General features: G+C 41.3%; 1 protein-coding gene across 1 annotated transcript in view; it reads right to left on the bottom strand.

The window, feature by feature from the left end:
* Positions 1-18,188, bottom strand: part of ulk1b (unc-51 like autophagy activating kinase 1) — a 47,826-nt gene that overhangs the window by 16,870 nt on the left and 12,768 nt on the right. Inside the window, exons 6-15 of the mRNA XM_030065161.1 lie at positions 15,820-15,993; positions 12,840-12,913; positions 12,078-12,179; positions 6,880-6,938; positions 6,015-6,097; positions 5,297-5,347; positions 3,629-3,720; positions 1,764-1,929; positions 1,325-1,379; positions 499-585 (exon numbers count right to left, since the gene is read on the bottom strand). Of these exons, the coding sequence (XP_029921021.1) occupies positions 499-585; positions 1,325-1,379; positions 1,764-1,929; positions 3,629-3,720; positions 5,297-5,347; positions 6,015-6,097; positions 6,880-6,938; positions 12,078-12,179; positions 12,840-12,913; positions 15,820-15,993 (943 nt within the window). The remainder of the gene's footprint in view (positions 1-498; positions 586-1,324; positions 1,380-1,763; positions 1,930-3,628; positions 3,721-5,296; positions 5,348-6,014; positions 6,098-6,879; positions 6,939-12,077; positions 12,180-12,839; positions 12,914-15,819; positions 15,994-18,188) is intronic.

Raw genomic sequence — 18,188 nt, 5'->3', positions numbered from 1 at the left:
AAAATAAGTTTACACAGTTAAAACCTTCAGTTCTGTTGATTTTTGATAATTATGGCCTCTATATTCACTACATACAATTAAATTACATTACATACACACAATTTAAACAGCTGAACAACACACCAACTTCATTTTGGGCTGACTTTGGAGTTGCTGTAAGGCTTGTTTTCTCACATTGACAGAGCTAGGCTAATGACTCCCATAGACTTCAAGTCTTTATGCTAAGCTAATGGCAAATGCTACCCATAGGAAGTTAATCACTAGACGTACAGAGGTGAAAATGGTATCCAACATCTTGTCTTTTTCTTCTTTTGCCCTACACTGGTGTCTCCGTTGCAGGATTGAATCAGCGCTGACACGAGCCAAATGTTTACTGCTCCCACCGGCTAATTTGAAAGGTAACCAACCATCATTTGCATGTGCTGTTCTGTTCTGTTCTGTTCAGCCAACTGAGCCTCACAGGGACACAAACACCCCGAGACGCTCTGTGCTTGTTACCTGACTGGGCTTGGAGAGCCGCTGTAGGACGGCGAGTGCGGTGGAGTTTTGGCTTGGCTACACAGACCAGCGGAGACCAGAAGAGAGCTGATGGAGGGGAGAAAAGACACAGGAGGCATGACTTCAAAAGATTATTAAAAATGCAGCTGCCGGACTTTTAACTGGCACAAAGAGAAGACAGCACCATCAACTCCCGTCCTGACTCGTTTGCATTGGTTACCAGTGAAATGCGGACTTGATTTTAAAAAATTTAGTGCTGCTTTTAGCTCCGTAACACATTACTGATGTGCTAATTTCATATTCTGCCCTCAGGTCCTGCAGCTCCTCTCAGTCCCCCGATCACGCCTCAAAAGCAAAGCTAACCGGGCTTTTTCTGCGGCTGCTCCAGGCTCTGGAACGGCCTCCAATTCCCAGATTAAGTCCCACCACTGACATTTTTAAAATCAAATCTGAAGACCCACTTCCTTCCTCTTGCTTCTGCTTCAATCCGAGGTTGCACAATGTGTTTTTGTCGAGTTCGTTCTTAGTTTATCTCGTGCGTCCTCCCGCTGAGTTTTAATTTGTTGATGGTTTTATTCTCTCTCTCTCTCCAATGTGTTTTCCATTTTAGTCTTGGCTTCAATGTTTTACAGTTTTAAACATGTGCATTTCTATTGTAAATCCTCCTGCCAGCGACTGTAAAACAAAAACACTTTGGGGCAATTCCTGTTGTTTTTTAAAATGTGCTATATAAATAAAGAGTGACCTCACTTGACTTTTTTAGGTGAAATCTTAAAACAAAAAAAAAAGAAAAAGGAAATCTCACACAATCCTGGCTCTCACTTACCCACTGTTCATCAGGCTGTCCTGCAGCATTTTACTCTCACAGGTCAGCTCAGCTGCTGCAAAACCAAGGGAATGAAAACATTATAAAACAAAGGTAAATAAAAACGAATTTCCCACGGATTGATAATATCACAAGAATAAAAAAATGAGAGCAGTGTCAGAGGTGGTATTCAGTTACCATGGACCTCCATGCTCTTTCTATCAAACTACTTTCAGCCCTGTCTACATGAAAGAATACTGAATGAATGAGTATTTTATTTTGGTGCCTGGTTATTTACATGACCCAGCTAATCCCTTTCAGACTGGGCATTTCAAGGCTTAAGGGCCTGTGCAACAAAACACTCAATCATATTCGTTTTTTTTTTTTTTTACTCCTGGACTCCATGGCTCACAGAAGACAAACACTTGTACGGCGACCGAAATGAGAATGAAGTTCTTACTGGTGAAGTGAGCGGGCACCATGACAAAGTCGTCTGTGTCGCAGGAGGAGGAGTTCTTGCTGCTGCCGCCTCCTCCGGACGAGTCCTTGAGGAGGAAGCCAGTGGCCTCCTGGGTAGGGGAGGGCAGAGCTTTGGCACGCAGGTGCTGAACCTCGGCCAGAGACTGCTGCAGTGACGAGGGGAGAGGCGAGAGACGGGGGCAAGGAGAGGAAGAAAGAAAAGCAGAAAGAGAGACTGAGCTGGCTGTCCACTGCATGCTCTCATTAGAGTTCTCATCGGGCCTGAAAATTAAGACCCGACCCGACCCGGGCCTGACTGGGCCAGCCCGAGGCCCGACCCGACCCGACTAATTAGCCGAACTTTAGGCCCGACAGCCCGATAAAGCCCGAAGAAAAAAAAAAAAAATCGCCAAATTCGCCATTATTTAACAGAGCCGGTCGGCCGCGGCACCGGGGCACCATCAGTCGGTATCAGGCGGGCCGGCCGCGGCACCGGCCAGCATCAGGCAGCTCACCTGTCAGATCCGGCAGACCTGACGGGTGGGCGCGGTATCGGACGGTGCCGCGGCCGGCCCGCCTGATACCGACTGATGGTGCCGCGGCATGTGCGGGTCAATACGGTAGTCTAGAAAACTGGAGATTTTTTTTTTTTTTTTTTCTCGTGCGCCCCCAAGTAGATTGCGCCCTGGGCAGTTGCACTGCCCGTAGCAGAAACCGTCCCTGCTGCCGAGTCTGCCAGCACAGCGGGATACTGCTGCAACTCTCTCTCACTTGTTTGCGCTGCGCTCGCACAGCTGGTTGTCTGTCTGTCACTGAAAGTTTAGCCTCCAAATCCAATCCAGTCTCTCACTCTCTCCACCAGTCACATAAAAATGAAACGTCATAATCAATAACAGAACACATAATTCTATTTTTTTATTAAAAAAAAAAAAAAATCCCCCACAGAACCCGAAGCCCGACCCGACCCGCCCAATTCACGTAAAATTTAGGCCCGACCCGACCCGAAAATGTCGGGTCGGGTCGGGTCGGGTCGGGTTCGGGCAGAATATGAGAACTCTAGCTCTCATGAGCAGCTAAATGCACATAAACACACAAATACACTTTTAGGCAACAACTTGCTTTGCCTGGGGGCCACTTTTGCAAAGTAACAGGAGGAGGCCGGTTATTAAACAAGTATTTATTCAGTGAGATGAATAAACATCAAAAAGCCCATAAGGTATCTTTCTTTTCAAATTAACTGACTTCTGAACTTGTTAACTAGATTAACTTGGTACAAGGACTGACAGTCGGCCTTTACAGCAGATAAATCAGATATTTTGCTGCATTTAACAGCTGCAACTGCATTTTAGTTAGAAATACTTTGGTACATTCGGAAGAGTTTAGGCAACATTACACATATAGCTGGAAACTTCCATCATGCAATCACTCAAACATTCAAATAATTCTTCAACAAAAACCAAACATGGACAGAAACCGTTCCCTCCGGGGACAAAATGAAAAGCCGATTGAAGCTCTTTTGTGTGAAATACACATTAATGGGATACATGTGCATGAGCTTTTTGTAGAAGTTTCACCGCTCCAACTGCACAGATCACTGATGGGCTGGTATGCAACTTCCCAAGTAACACCCAGGTCACACTGGTGAACATTTACTCACTGACTACTAAACTTTGATTTTCACCGGGAATTCAGAAAATGGTGGATAGGCAGCACACAGCACCTTATGGGGAACCAGATTATCACTGACTTAACTCACTAAACAGGGCCTTTTTTCAAGTGGCACACACACACATAAAAATGCATGCAGTATGCACACACACGTCTGCAAAAAGACACAAAGACTGGAAAAAAAAAAAGGCGACAAACCGGCGGGGAGGCAAGGTGGGAGGTGGAGGAGCTGCTACACGAGCTGGCCGACGCAGAGCTGGGGAAGCATGTCATGGTCACAGTAGGAGTTGCTGTGATAAAACACACAAAATTATTGTCTGTTGGCATTGAAAAATACATAAATGAATAAATGAATAAGTAAGTAAAAAAAAAAAAAATGTACTGCTCTATGCCATTCAACCTCTGAAATATGAACCAGTGCACCAGTGCCCTCTTTAAACTATGTAATTTAAATAACATTAATCACGTCATATTGTTGGCTTAAAGCCCCGATCTGGAGCTGGAAAAGAGTCAAGGTGCGTTTTATGACATTCAGAGAGACCGAGTGAGGCCGGACAGAAGCCAAAAACAGGATGCAGCCTCATTTTTTTCCTGTTTTTTTGGTTTACTGTGGCCTGTAGCCCAGTTTTTGTATTTTTATCTCCATTGTACGTACACTCTTCATGCTGAAATGTATAGCACGTTTTATCACTGTATCACCTGTATTGGAGTCCACTGTCAGATCACACAGAAACAGCAATACCAACATACTCCTAACATTAAATACCAGAGGTGTGGACTCGAGTCACATGACTTGGACTCGAGTCAGACTCGAGTCATAAATTTGATGACTTTAGACTCGACTTGACAAAATGTAAAGAGACTTGCAACTCGACTTGGACTTTAACGTCAAGGACTCGTGACTTCACTTGGACTTGAGCCTTTTGACTTGGAAAGACTCCCTACTTTCCCCAAAACACAAAGATTAAAAAGTATGTTATTAAGGAACGCTCTATCTCCCTCCCTGTGTATACGTGTGCGTCTGTGTGTTTGTGTTCGTGTGTGCTGTCGGGGGGGTCAACTTACCACGGAATTAGCCAAATAAAACAGAATCTATTTTTAACACGGAATTTAATAGCAAATGCACCGCACGAGCCAAAAGGCAGAGAAACTTTCCAGTCTACAGCAGCGCACTGACATAGATAGTGTTAGCCAGTGAAAATACAGCGAAGAGTCGGCACTCCGCTGTATTTTCACTGGCTAACAGCAGCACACTGGCTTAGCTTGTCTATTCAGAGAAGAGGTATCACTTCGTCTTATTTTTCAATCTATGTTATCACATGCATACTACTGCTGATTCATTGGTAGTTGAATTGTTAGGTCTGTTTGATAAGTAATTTACATTACTTACATTACTTAATTTACATTAATTACATTACATTACCAGACGGTGATTCTGCTTTACAATTTGATTTTATGACTGCAGGATCAAAAAGGTTTTCCCAGGTAGTGTGTTTTGTTAAATTAGAAGACAGTAACAAAATAAGAATGGAGCAAAAAAAAACAAAAAAACAAACAAAAAACGTTTTCATAAATAAATGCAGATTTTAAAAGCATACATGATATGTTTATTACTCTGTTGTTAAAAGGACTCGAAAGGACTTGAAACTCAAACTGTAGGACTTGGGACTTGACTTGAGACTTGTCAGTCTTGACTTGGGACTTGACTCGGGACTTGCCTGTCTTGACTTGGGACTTGACTTGGGACTTGAGGGCAAAGACTTGAAACTTACTTGTGACTTGCAAAACAATGACTTGGTCCCACCTCTGTTAAATACCATTTGTTTGCAATTAACATTAAGAAATCGACTGCGTAGTTGCACTCACTTTTCTTCGTGGACGCGCTGGCCTCCAGGAAAGGATGACAAAAAAACTCATCTACAAAACAAAAGAAGAAGAAGAAGGGAAAATTGTTGAGAGGTTCAATACCGGGAATCTGCACAACAGTCCAGGAAACACACACCGGTCATCTCTTTGTGCGAGGCAAACACACACACAGTTTTTCCACCACCTCTTAATGGGTTTTGTTTCTTTGTCTAACACTTCTTTTTCACAGGAATATTTTTTTTAGGATGTGGTGTCTGGCGACCCGCACAATCCATTCTCATTTTGATTTCTCATAACGTCGGCAGTGAGAGTTGTACTTACTGTAATGTGCTCGGTATAAGAAAATCAGCTAAATGTAATGTAAAGTATTTCTGCAGCTTGGTCTCTGGCCTATTAGCCAATCATATTAATAATAATAATTCCCTGAGTGAAGTCTTCCTCTGTCCATGCAGTGAGTGGCTGCATTATAGAGATGTATAAAGAGGTGTGCAGTCTACTGTCATTTGCAAATTGCATATTTGGCCCAACCATTTTCCAGCGTACTGTATGTGAAGTCACATCCCTGCACCGCTCACAGCAGAATGCACTGCGTTACTTTTCAATGCAATTTAAATTGATTTAAACACGTCATTTACATCAGTACCAGCTCGTACACTGTGCACGAATTTTTGCCTCCCAGCGTGACTTTACTGCAGGGGACAGTCTATCGATCACTAACCGAAGTCCATGCGGTCCTTGTGGTTGCGCTGCAGCAGACCCTGCAGCAGGTGTCTCAGGTGACATGAGGTCTCTCTGGGGATGCTGGAAACAAGGCAAACATCAGTCTAAGTTTAGGCACCAGCTAGAATAGCGAACAGAGCCCTGCCCCGCCAGCGTTTGCAATCAGGTCGCAGAAACATCTCAGGTGGAGATGAAAATTAGTGTAACTTAATTTGGAGCCAACGGTGTGTTTTGCCTGTGTGATGAATAAATACGGGTCACATCACCAACCAACCAGCCGTCCAAGTGTTTCAACATTTTTTTTTCCAAAGGTGAATCATTTTACATGATATAATACTTGACTAAATATAGCACTAATGTTATGCAAAATAGCGTGGAGAGGACTTAATTGTTTTTAATTTACAAGTTTCATAATAATTTTTAAAAAATGCAAGGCCATGTCTTGCATAAAATCGTGTGAGGTCGTCCACGTCCAGGAAAAGAGGACTTTTTGAGGAGAACAGGTTCTCATCGAGCAGCTGTGCAGGAATAACGGAGGAAATTGTAAAAGCTTATTTTTGTTGGTGACTGACCTAAATACCACACTTGGAGAACGCTGCAGCGAAACAGAGCCGTGTTCCAAGATAATAACAATCATCTTTATTTCTGTGGCACTTTTCAAAATAGAGTTACAGAGTGCTTCACAGTAATGGGCTCTTCACTTAAGTGTTTTTTTTTTTTTCATTTATAATTACTTTCTGGAGATATTTCGGTGTATGGCCCTTATAAATAACATCTTTAAAAATAAAAATTCAGTCCGGCAACAGCAGAGCAATAGTTCAACACAACAGACGATAAAAAATTCCATAACTGTAAACACTCACTTGGGGCTGAGAGTCTTATTTTTTTCATAGAACAGCCGGAGGTCCTGGGGGCTGCTGGCCTGTGAGTCACACAAGGACAAAGTGTGTTAGAGAGCACTAAAAATAATAACAAAAAAAGGGCTGCACATTTTGCCAGTGTGGATATATCTAATGGATCTTTCAATTCGGTAATTTCATGCATTTTACGGGAGGCAAAGCTTGCAGGAATTGAACCCTTGCGTTTACTCCTCCCGTTGAGCAACACAAACCACTTCCCTGACCCACGTGTCACTGAAGCGAAGACAGGAGCGACTCTGCTGCTTTCAGAAATCCCACCGGGCCAGTTTAGGGCTGCATGATTCTTAATCATTTATATTTTTTCTTCTTTATCGGCGTATGTAAAAATCCAGCCAAGACAAACAGCTCGGCTTTTGGACGCTTGCCATCTCTCGCATGATTTGGAGAGAAGAGACGGTCTGTTTGGTTGCATCCGAGAGGCAGAACGAACTGCATACCAATGCTGCCGGACCAGGATGAAACTGCTACTTCCATATCTGGAATGTGTGTTCTGAATATTGTATTACTTGACAACCAAACAGTGGGGTTGGCTGCTTTCCTCCAAAAAGCACCAGGAGTCATTTTGAAAGAGGAAGTGTCATTTGTGTCAATTGTTTTGCAATAAAACACTTCATTTTCTCTAAGCCTGCATATATATATTGCACAAGCTATTTTGGGGTTCAGTGTTTTTGACATGCAAAGTATGGAGCTACTGGTTAATTTTCCATAAAACTGAGGATATCCTCAACTCTGTCAACTAGTGAATGAGTGAGGATGGAAAGAGGAGAGTAGAAAAGAGCTTGCTGATGGTATTTAATGAATTAAAGACAAGATAACAGGATTTCATGATATGTAAGGAATAGGGAAGTGCAACAAAATATACTTATGGAAGTCAGCTCTGTCTGGCTATAGCTACTGGAAAACAGGGCAAAGAGAGTAAACTACATTTTTATTTCTGTGAAAACCAGTTTTGCAAAGTGCATGAGAGAACAAAATGAGCAGCAACAAAACAAGAAGCTTGACGGGATGAAGTCAGACACAGAAATATACAGAAATACCCACAAAGCAAAACACAGTTTGAATACAGTGGATACACACACGTCACAATTTTTTTGAGGCTTTGAAGCTGCAGGTTAAGAGAGAAAAAGGCGTTGCGTGTTCTCATCTATGCATGCATCTCGTCTTGTTAGAAACACACTGAGTTGTAAAAATATGAACAGCCATTTTATTTATTAATTTGTTTTTTAACTTATTTTTTTTCTCAGAAACATGTAACAAGGAGATGTTACTCCATTTGCACTCGTCCAAATCCTTTACAAAGCATTAAATAAAGTGCAATCACAGACGATACATGAAATATGAGGATGGAACTTAAATTAAAGTGGAGAATTTCAGTTCATGTACATTCCTCTGATGGATTCTGTATGGCTGGTGTCCATCTTCCTACAAAAGCCTCCATTTTCAGCCTGTAGTTCAGCTGCAATTTGCTCCATGACTGACATTTTTAACCCCGTCACTCCAACGCATTACAGTTGTGGCTTTAACCCCCTGAACCCCAAACCCACCGGCGGGATAGAAAGACATGTATTTTTTAAAAAATCGCCAAAATTCAGTCGTTTATCATAGCTGGAAGCTTTAAAAACCTATTTTCTCGTCGGAATTTGAATTTTCCGACGGTCCCTGAATGCAACATGTCCGACTTCGGTTTAGCGGTACATGCTTCATTCAAAAATTCGCCAAAAAATAGTCGTTTACTCAATCCAGATCATTCAAAAAACAAAAAATTCTGCGGCCTTCAGCGGATCTGAGACATCTTGATTGATTCAGGTGAGCCCAACAGTCGCATGACTAAAATTCACTGAATTTCAGTGTGTAGGCAACAGTAGTAACATGGAAGGGCACAAGGCAGTAAAAACGCCTAAGTTCATACAGGTTGGAAAAATGTTAATATTTCAGGAAATAAATCATGTGAAGCCCTACTTTTTTTTTTTCCTGGATCAGTGACACTTGTGGGTACCTGAAAAAATGTTCTGTACATTTATTCCAATGTTTCTCGATTTTTGTAAAATAAATTATCAAAAAAAAATCAGTTTGCCTTTTTTATTTTTTTAGTATTTATGGCACTATAAGTCTTTCATACTGTGTGAAAGACATTTTTGAATGGCTTCAGGTGATAGCCACAGCTGTGCTGTTTCCATAGAGGTGCAGCACTTGTAATTGTAGTGAAAAACAAGCCCACAGTGAGCCAAAATGCGAGGGGAGCAGAAAACGCCCCAAAACTGCTTGGGGTTCAGAGGGTTAACTTAGAAACTATAATCATATTTTTTGCAAATTAAAAGCAACATCCTTGGTATTTAAATCAGATTTTTATTTTCCAAATTTTCAGACAGTATGCCTAATACATGATAGAGTCAATTTAAAAGGCAGATTAACATCCAGAATCAGCCTAAATCTCTTTCGGAATATTTTTTCAATATTCTATAAGTTTTGGACAGTCCCAAAATATATGTGGAAAGTCCCCTGTAATGCACCGTCAATTTAATATTTAACATGTTTAGAGTAAAAAGCAGAGTGTATAGTTAAGAATTATTCAAGTGTGGAGAGACAAATGCCCCTCGGAGCTGCTGTTCAACAGAAACAAACAAACCAAAAAAAACCTCTCATGTCTTGAACAGCTCGTGCCACCTGTGTCTCTGCAACCAACAGCCATATTTTTCTCGTATCTTTGCTATGAAACTGGTTTGGCTGCACGGATACTCGGGGTGTAACAGTTCAATAAACCCTCATTTCGTCAAGATTTTGGTGTCACGATATCAGTTTGGTTTGTTTTGTACATAAGGGAGAAAAAAAAAACACCGCACCAGTTCCACTGTTCTCCGTATTTTGTCTTACTTGCAAAAATAACATTAATGGATTTGAGATAACAATTATTATAATTCAAATAATATACAGTTGTCCCTCGCTATAACACGGTTCAGCTTTCGCGGCCTCGCAGTTTCGCGGATTTTTTTTAGTGCAATTTTGCATGTTTTTTTTGGGGGGGGTTTTTTGGGTTTTTTTTAAACAGCGCATTTTGTTCTGCGTCCTGATTGGCTAAGGGACTGTAGACCATTGTCAATCAATCTCCTCCGTGCCGTGTCTCCTGTACAGTACAGAATGCGTTCATTCTATAATACTGGACTTATTTTTCTACGAAGGTTTGAACTTTGAGAGTGTTTAAACAAGAGAGAAAAGTGAGAAAATGTTAATGCCTGTCTGACAAAAGTGTATAAAGTGTGTAGTGAGGGGTTTTACAGCCTTAAAACATCTAGAATAATTGTAAAAAATAACGCTGACTACTTCGTGGATTTCGCCTATTGCGGGTTATTTTTAGAACGTAACTCCCGCGATAAACGAGGGACCAGTGTAATTCATTAGCTGAGTGTGTGGTTAGATGGCTCTCAGCACAGCGGATGTGTTAGTAAAACTGCACTTTGCCGGGTGTACTGTGCATCGAACGGGTTGTTTTTACACCCCTAATGGATGCCGTTGAACTTCCAATCCAACAGGCTCAATAGTCACCGTCGCCGTTACGCTGCAGGGAACATGTTTGTCATGTTTCTGCAAATGAACCTGAACGGCAGTCTTGAAAAGTGGCTGTCATGTAAGCACTACCTTGGCAGCAGTTTAAACCCCACATGAACGGTGAAACTGCAGTCATTCACTGAAAGCGACGGGAATGTGAACCGTCTATTTGTAGCCGGCAGCCGTTCTGACTGACAAGGGGGGGGGAAACCATAGTGACTGCCTCCAGCTGGGCCATGACTGACAGACAAGTAGGCGGCAAGAAACTCTGATGTGGAACATTTTTGCTCAGACTGATACGTGCCGAACAAATACCAGGAGACGCGGCGCAGGAGGGTGTTGTTTTGACACACGTCGATCCAAACACAATCAGACAGACGATCAGCTCGCTTACCAAATAACTGCCCACTTCACTTCAGTGCCTGGTGCATTTTTGTTGTTGAGATTTCAAGGCAGCGGGAGGAAATAAAAGCCCGGGCTTGTGCGACGCTCACACGGCCCGCGTAAATGACTCATTTTAGATCAACGGCCTTTCAGAGCCTTTTTTCAGCTGGAGCTCTTCACCCGCTGCTGCAAAGTCAAGAGAAGCCTTGCAACAAAAAATACTCCACATACACGACACACTGTGGAAATAAAACAGCTTCAGAGACGCTGTAAGGTTTATTTTTTTCACTTTGATGGAGCTAGGCTAATGACTCCCACTGACTTCAAGTCTTTATGCTAAGCTAACCTCAAAATGCCACCCATAGGAACCAAACCACTGAACATACAGAGGTGAAAATGGTATCAAACATCTTGTCTCAGTAAGCTGGGAAAAGGTTATTTTGTCCAAAAGTATTCCTTTAACATACTTTGCTGGAAGACACAGTTCACACAAACTTTATTTTGATTTATAAAAGCGTTTTCCAGTGTAGAACTGACTGTATTTCTAGAGATGTGGTAATGATGAAGGTAATTCAACACAATATAAAATAAAAAATTCAGCCAGATGGTAATTTAGCAACACTTGCTTACTGTGACAAATCAAACAGCCTCTCAATGCAGGCATGGTTGCAACTACAACGTTTATATTATCAAAATGGAAATCTCCATCGCCCCCATGTTTCAGGAGGCGGCTCAACGAACTGCTTTCTATTTGCCTGACGGAACAGATTCGTTTTAGCAAAAGGGAATTCACAAAACTATTTCCTGAAGGTGTGGAAGCCGTTTTTTGAGACCTGAAATGCACTCATGAGCTCTATCTTATTCTACATACTGAGTGATATTTTAGCAGTCCCTCATCCATGTATGTTTTTTGTGTGTGAGTATTGATTGATGAAAAAAGTCAAAAATAAAATAATCCCAAAAAAATGACTCTATTTATGGTGTTTGCTCATGGCTGTGTTCATAAGTGTCTGTGTTTATGGCCAGGCCTGACGAATATCACGATAACACCATTTCCTTTTCGATGGTTAAAACAATACCAAGAAATGTGAAACCAGCCCGTTCCGGGAGAGGAAAGTGTAAGTATGAACGAGAAGGGCCATAATGAAGAAGCAAGCATGCTCACTGTTTCCCAGAATAAACAAACATATGGTCCATGCATATGTGACGCTCACCTGAAACGGCGCCTTCCCAGTCAGACACTGGAACACAATGGTTCCTATGCTCCACAAGTCAGCCTTGGCGTCGTAGTTCTGCGACATAATGACCTCAGGAGCCTTATCAGGGGAAATATTTAAAAAAAAGAGAGAGATCATTTTCCACAGGACGCTCATCTAAAGAAAGGAATTATACGCACATCACGTACCGCAGGTGCAAGAGAATCAAAAACTATGTAAGTAAAGGAAAAAGTAACACTTGTCCACTCTGCTCCAAGCCACAAATCTTATCAGAGACAATGTTTCGATCCGAAATGCATCTTTGTCAAGTAAAAACTGAATTAAAACACTGGAAATCACAACCATATTTATACATCATCACCCTAAGAGGCTGACAAGCTCCGTGATGTCAGGTATCAAAAATACATAGAAAAAATGCATAGGAAAAGGCAATAATGCAAAAATAATACTTCCAAAAAAAATTAAATATGCATCTATATAAGCATTATATCAGGTCCACTATTATCTACATCACCTGCAAACCCTAATGTCATGTCTTCTGGAAAAATTTTAAACTGAGGAAAGTGCTTTTTTATGTTTAGTGGGGTATGAAAGGTTTCAAACTCTGCTAATAACGGACAGGGCAAAACTTTAGTTTAAGTACAAATATCAAAAAAAAAAAAAATCACCAAACCTGAAACTGCTTGGTCGTCACCAGCCAATGTATTTTTTTTTTTTGGTATTTCTTCAAACTAATAAAAGCGTCATAAATGCGCTCACCATGTACATGGGAGACCCGCAGAGCGTCGCTGCCATCATGTTGTTCTGGAGGTACCTGGCAAAGCCGAAGTCCGCTGAGCCCAGAAAAACAGGATCGGAGGAGAATGAGAGGGCGAGAGGGGGAGAGGGGGAGAGGGGGAGCGACACCGAGTAAGACAGAACAAGAAAGTGAGAGGATGAGACGGGGGGATTAACATTTTATGCAAGAAAGGAATGCAGCTGTGACTTTATACACTAAATCTGCAGATCCTGAGGGCAATCACAAGCAGATTAAATAAATTAAAGTAAAATAGAAGAAGAAGAAAAAAAAACAGCCAAGACTAAAGATGTGCATGCGGGCGGAGGACTCATTTGATTTCCTACTGGGTTGCACAAAAAGCACACAGCAGTCTGATAAACAAATCATTTTCTTATTATCTCCTATAGACTCCCGGCTGAAATGACATTTCTCAAAACCAATAAAACCTGCACATTACAAAACTGTCGCAATAATAACTGAGCGGGAGTTCTCCTGGTATAATCTATAGGGAGTTATGGCTTTCTCTGATGCTTAACGATGCACCAGTGCTCTCTGAAAAGTTTTTTTTTTTTTTTCCTTAAGTGGAATGTAGACATAATAACGCACAAGAAAGTGCAAGAAAAAGTACTTGGAAAACTGTTATTAGGTCGATGCAAATCATTTACGCTGGTAAAGATGAATAAAATAATGCAAACAATAAGCCTAAATGTTAATAAACAGGCTCTGGGACTAGGCCTAGGTGCCAATGAGCAACACACAGGAAGATTTTAAGGGGTTTTTTTTAATCCAAGGGGTATGATGCCTTCAGGCGCACACTCTACATGGGACATTTGAGGCGTCAGCGCAGGAGGACCGATAGCAGATCAGCTGGTTAGTGGACTGACATACGCCGTTTTTCGTGTCGACACAAAATATTACGCTGAAGCTGTGTCAAACTGTTTTGATGCATCTGGTCAAAAAGGTGCGTTTGATGACGTTTGTGTTTGATGCTTCCTGTCAATATGCACCGCACCCTTAAAATGCATTTATCTTCTTAACTTAGCCTATTCATCACATTTTTTCCATGCCTTCACACTCATTTTTGTGGATCTGTGAAACAAATCGCCAAAAATCAGCCTGTGTAGCAGCAACTGAAATTTCTCATTTTCAACTCCACACACACACACAAAGGAATGTAAAATTAATTCACTGCTTTCACACAGGAGTTGCTGTCCTTGTGTGGCATGTAAAATGGAGATCCAAGTCTGTGTTACGGTAACATGACACATGATAAACCGGGAGATGAATGCTAATTTAGTGATCAGAGTTGATTCCAAAAGAGCAGCTTCTGTGTCTCTGATGAGCTGCAGAGTCACAGTCGACCTTAATTCAATGGCTCCTACATTAGAATCGACTCTTTCTGTGTGTCAGTTAGATCATTCTGGCTATGCCGATTGGCCAAATGGCGTCAAAGGCGAGAGAACAGTGCCTTGAGCTGTATCCGTCTGTTGCACCTCGCATTTCAGCAGAAAAACGTGAGTGTTGTCTGCTCAAGGCCTCAGAACGTCCAACATAACATCATTGATGGAGCAGAGGAGTCATTTCCATTGATTCCTCAAGTCATTTCCATTGAGCTGATTACAAAAAGCGTGAGAGTCGTGCACCACAACGCTAATTGGGATTAGGCCACTAAGTAAGGAAGGTGTGTTAGCTTCACCGGCTGATTGTTTTCTCTGTTTGGTCGACTATTAAGTTCTTAAATGTGGACAAACAGGACTCTGCTGTGATCCTAACGACTACCTGTGTGTGAGCTGTGAGCAAGCAGCACTGTGTGCCTTTATACAGGGAACGTGCATGTTTTTATTGTGTGTGTGTTTGTGCATGAATGTTTATACACTGATTCTTGAGAATTTGGATAAATCATGTCCCACTAAGAAAAATGCTATTTCTGCTGGAAATTTACAACATTTTAATGAATAAAAAGAATCAAGGGCATAATCAGGGGGTCCTTTGCACATTTGTAAGGTTCTTTTATAGGTTTATTTTTTAATTTGTATTAATTTAACGATTATATGTTGACCCATGGCCTACAAAACCAGTTGTCCTCAGATTGAAGTCATCACCGCTCAGGATTGTTATTTTTTGTACCAAATAGTTAAATAAAGTTGTTAAGCAAGAAGCCATTGACTTGAGTGGTATAAATTTTGGAAATGTATGTTTTAATGAGGCGACTGTCTCCACCATCAGAGGCAGTTATATTGGTTTTAAATGAATATGCTTACAATATGTTTCTTTGGTGCTGTTGAGTTATTAAAGTAATAGTCTCTTTAATACAAAAATATGTTTTTCAAATTAAAAAAAAAAAACATTACGGTGATGGTGTTGACAAAAACAAAGTAGCCTAATAACTGGAAAAACCTAAAATGCAAAATGAGGAGGTTACACCGGTACACTGCTGAACAGCCAAGACCTTGGCCTATAATGATATACCTTCAGATTTTGTAATTTAACGCACTTTTTTTTTTCAAAATTAAAACCTGTTTTATCCAAATTCCCAAGAATCAGTGTATAGTATCTGTATTTCTTCACTTTTACATCTGTTTTATCTTTGATTTTATTTTCAATTTCATTTCTTATAAAGATTCAACTATTGAAGTGTGTGTGCCTGCTTGTGTGCAGGTACTGTGTGTGTGTGTGTGTCTCTGTCTGTGGTCTGGAAGCTGAGAAGGTCTTGGCAGAGCCATGAGGATTATAGCAGTCTGCTGCGACTGTGACGGACACACGCCTCACACTTCACTCCCACGGAGCCATCAAGCCTCTCCACAGGAGAAAATCACAGGCTCACAGATCCTCACTGTTTCCAAACAGCTCAACAACCCCGACTCCGACACTTCGCATTATAGCGATTATTGCTTTATGAACGAAAGGCTCTTGACTCACTGAGGTCACACATACATAATGCACACACACACACACACATACCTATCTTGATGCAGGTGTTGTTGGAGTGTGACTTGCGCCCCGGTGGGTAGGACAGCAGGATGTTCTGTGGTTTCAGGTCCCGGTGGATGATGCCTTTAGCCTGCAGGACCCTCATGGCCCCTGCAATCTGCTGCAGGAAAACCCGAATGGTGTCCTCGCTCAGTGTGCCTTTAGCTGTAGAGGAACAGCGGGTGAAAAAATGCAAAGATTACACATCTGACGTAAAAACAGACAGGATGCTGTTATGTTAGTGTGGCAGGGCGGTGATATAGTTCAAAGTTTGGCTGGACTATGCTTTTCTCCATCCGGCCCCCCCCTCCTTCTCTCTCATCCTTCCTTCCCTCTTTCATCTTTTTTTTCCAGGGTTTCGCCGTGTGGTTTCCCTCCCCTGTCTTGAACGTCTGGAGGACCAGACACATTTGGCTCTGCCTCCCCCCACACACACGCAGGTTAAACTCCGGGCAGGAAACAACTTTTTATCTACTGACCACAGAGGCTGGTGCATCTAAAAACACATTTGCAGCTTCCACTTTTTTTTCCCCAATGCATCAATTTTTTTTTTTTTTTTTAAACAGGAGCTCCTTCTGGAAGCTGGTAATTTGGAGGAAAACCTTACTACCAACAGCGACTGTTCATCATCATATATCACTAGTGGCTGATGGTTAATTTTCACGCTGAGTCCTCCCTCAGGCAAGACTGCAGTTCGGCTGTTTAACACACAGCACTTCCATGATGGGATAAACACAGGCAGAATAACAGAGTTTAAATCAAACGGTTGAATTCTGACATAAACACCGAACACATATGAGGATTTTGGGGAAATTTCTCAAAGGTGATGACTTCTCATCTGATTTCTACAAGTAAGACGATCAATTATTTTGCAGATTTTGCCTGAATATTATCACCAGGAAAGGCAAAGATACTGGTAAAAATCGTGACGCCAAAGATCCACCTAAAGAATAATGTTTCTGCAGTCGATCCTTTAGTTAGAGAAAAGAAACAAGGCAGGGGAAGGAGCCTCAGGCAGGTGAATCTATCCCAAGTCCACATAAATCCACATACTGACACAGTCCTGACCAAAGTGCTTAATAAATAACAGAAATTTGATTTTGTTGTGGATAAAACCACTAACAACCACGATTGTTTTGTTTTTCACGCAGCTACACATGCATACTTATAGAAAAATGACTATAATACATAAAAAAAATTTAGGTAACACTTTAAGCGTACAACAATTAACGTTAGTTAACGTTAGTTAATGCCGTAATGGTTAATTAACTGTTAATTAATGATTATTATGGCATTTACTAATGTTAATAATATCTACAATAACCCTTAAATAACATATAAATTAATACCTTAGCATGAACAGCATTAGTACATGATTCTTAGACACATTAGTTAACGGTTAGTTAACTGTTACTTAATGTTTATTACCTGTTACTTAATGTTTATTATGGCATTAACTAACGTTAATTGTTGTACTCTTATTATAAAGTGTTACCAAAATATATAAAACAAGTAAAAAAAAATCTGATTGCAGAAAAATAACATAAGAAAAAAAGAACAGGAAAAAAAAAAACCAAGCTTAAATTTAGACTGACGCTGGCTAAACGTGACTGTAGCTGTGACATCAAACCTGTTTGTGTCACCGAGCTCCAGAAGCTACAAAAGGGCTGTTCCTGCAGCCAAACAGGAAGTCTAAATAAACAAACAGGGCAGAGGCCTGAGCTCACGGCACGGGGCGTACTCCTCACTGCAAATACGTCTCTGTCCATGTTCAATCACTCCCTTTTTTTTTCAGATCTAACAGAACCAAATAAAAAACAACTCTTTCTCCCTGAATAATGTGTCTTACCAGGCATGTCAACATTAAAAGAACATTATTATATGAAGGAACACAAAAATATTTGTCAAATTCATTGTTTTGGGGCTAAGCTTTATGACTTTGACTCCTTTATTTGTTGTTTGTGATGCTGGAAATCAAGGGATTTCAACGTTTTCTACTACACCTCTCGCACTTTAGTTGCTTAAGATGCAAATGTAAACTGACAGGACCTGAACATCAAGGTGGAGACGGAGGAGCTACACACTACACGGTGCACAATTATTCACAACAGCCAAGAGCAACATGGCAGACGCCGTGTTTACAGGGCAGGGTGGCATGCAGACGGCAGTCCACACCCCTCATTAGTCACAGTTACATCACCTCGCTCCCTTTCATCTCCCGTTCACTGACACACTCAAACCAGTCCAGCCCTCCCTGGTCACTTCACTTCAGACAAAAAAAAAAAAAAAAAAAAAAAGAAAACATCACAGATAACGGTGGCTCGCTCGCTGTGAGACGACTGTCTGGAGCTCAGAGCCAA

The sequence above is a fragment of the Myripristis murdjan genome, chromosome 12, assembly GCF_902150065.1.
Source record: "Myripristis murdjan chromosome 12, fMyrMur1.1, whole genome shotgun sequence".
In the NCBI taxonomy this organism is placed as follows: Eukaryota; Metazoa; Chordata; class Actinopteri; order Holocentriformes; family Holocentridae; genus Myripristis; species Myripristis murdjan.
Note: the sequence above shows the minus strand (reverse complement) of the source record. Positions and strands in the feature narration are given on the sequence as shown.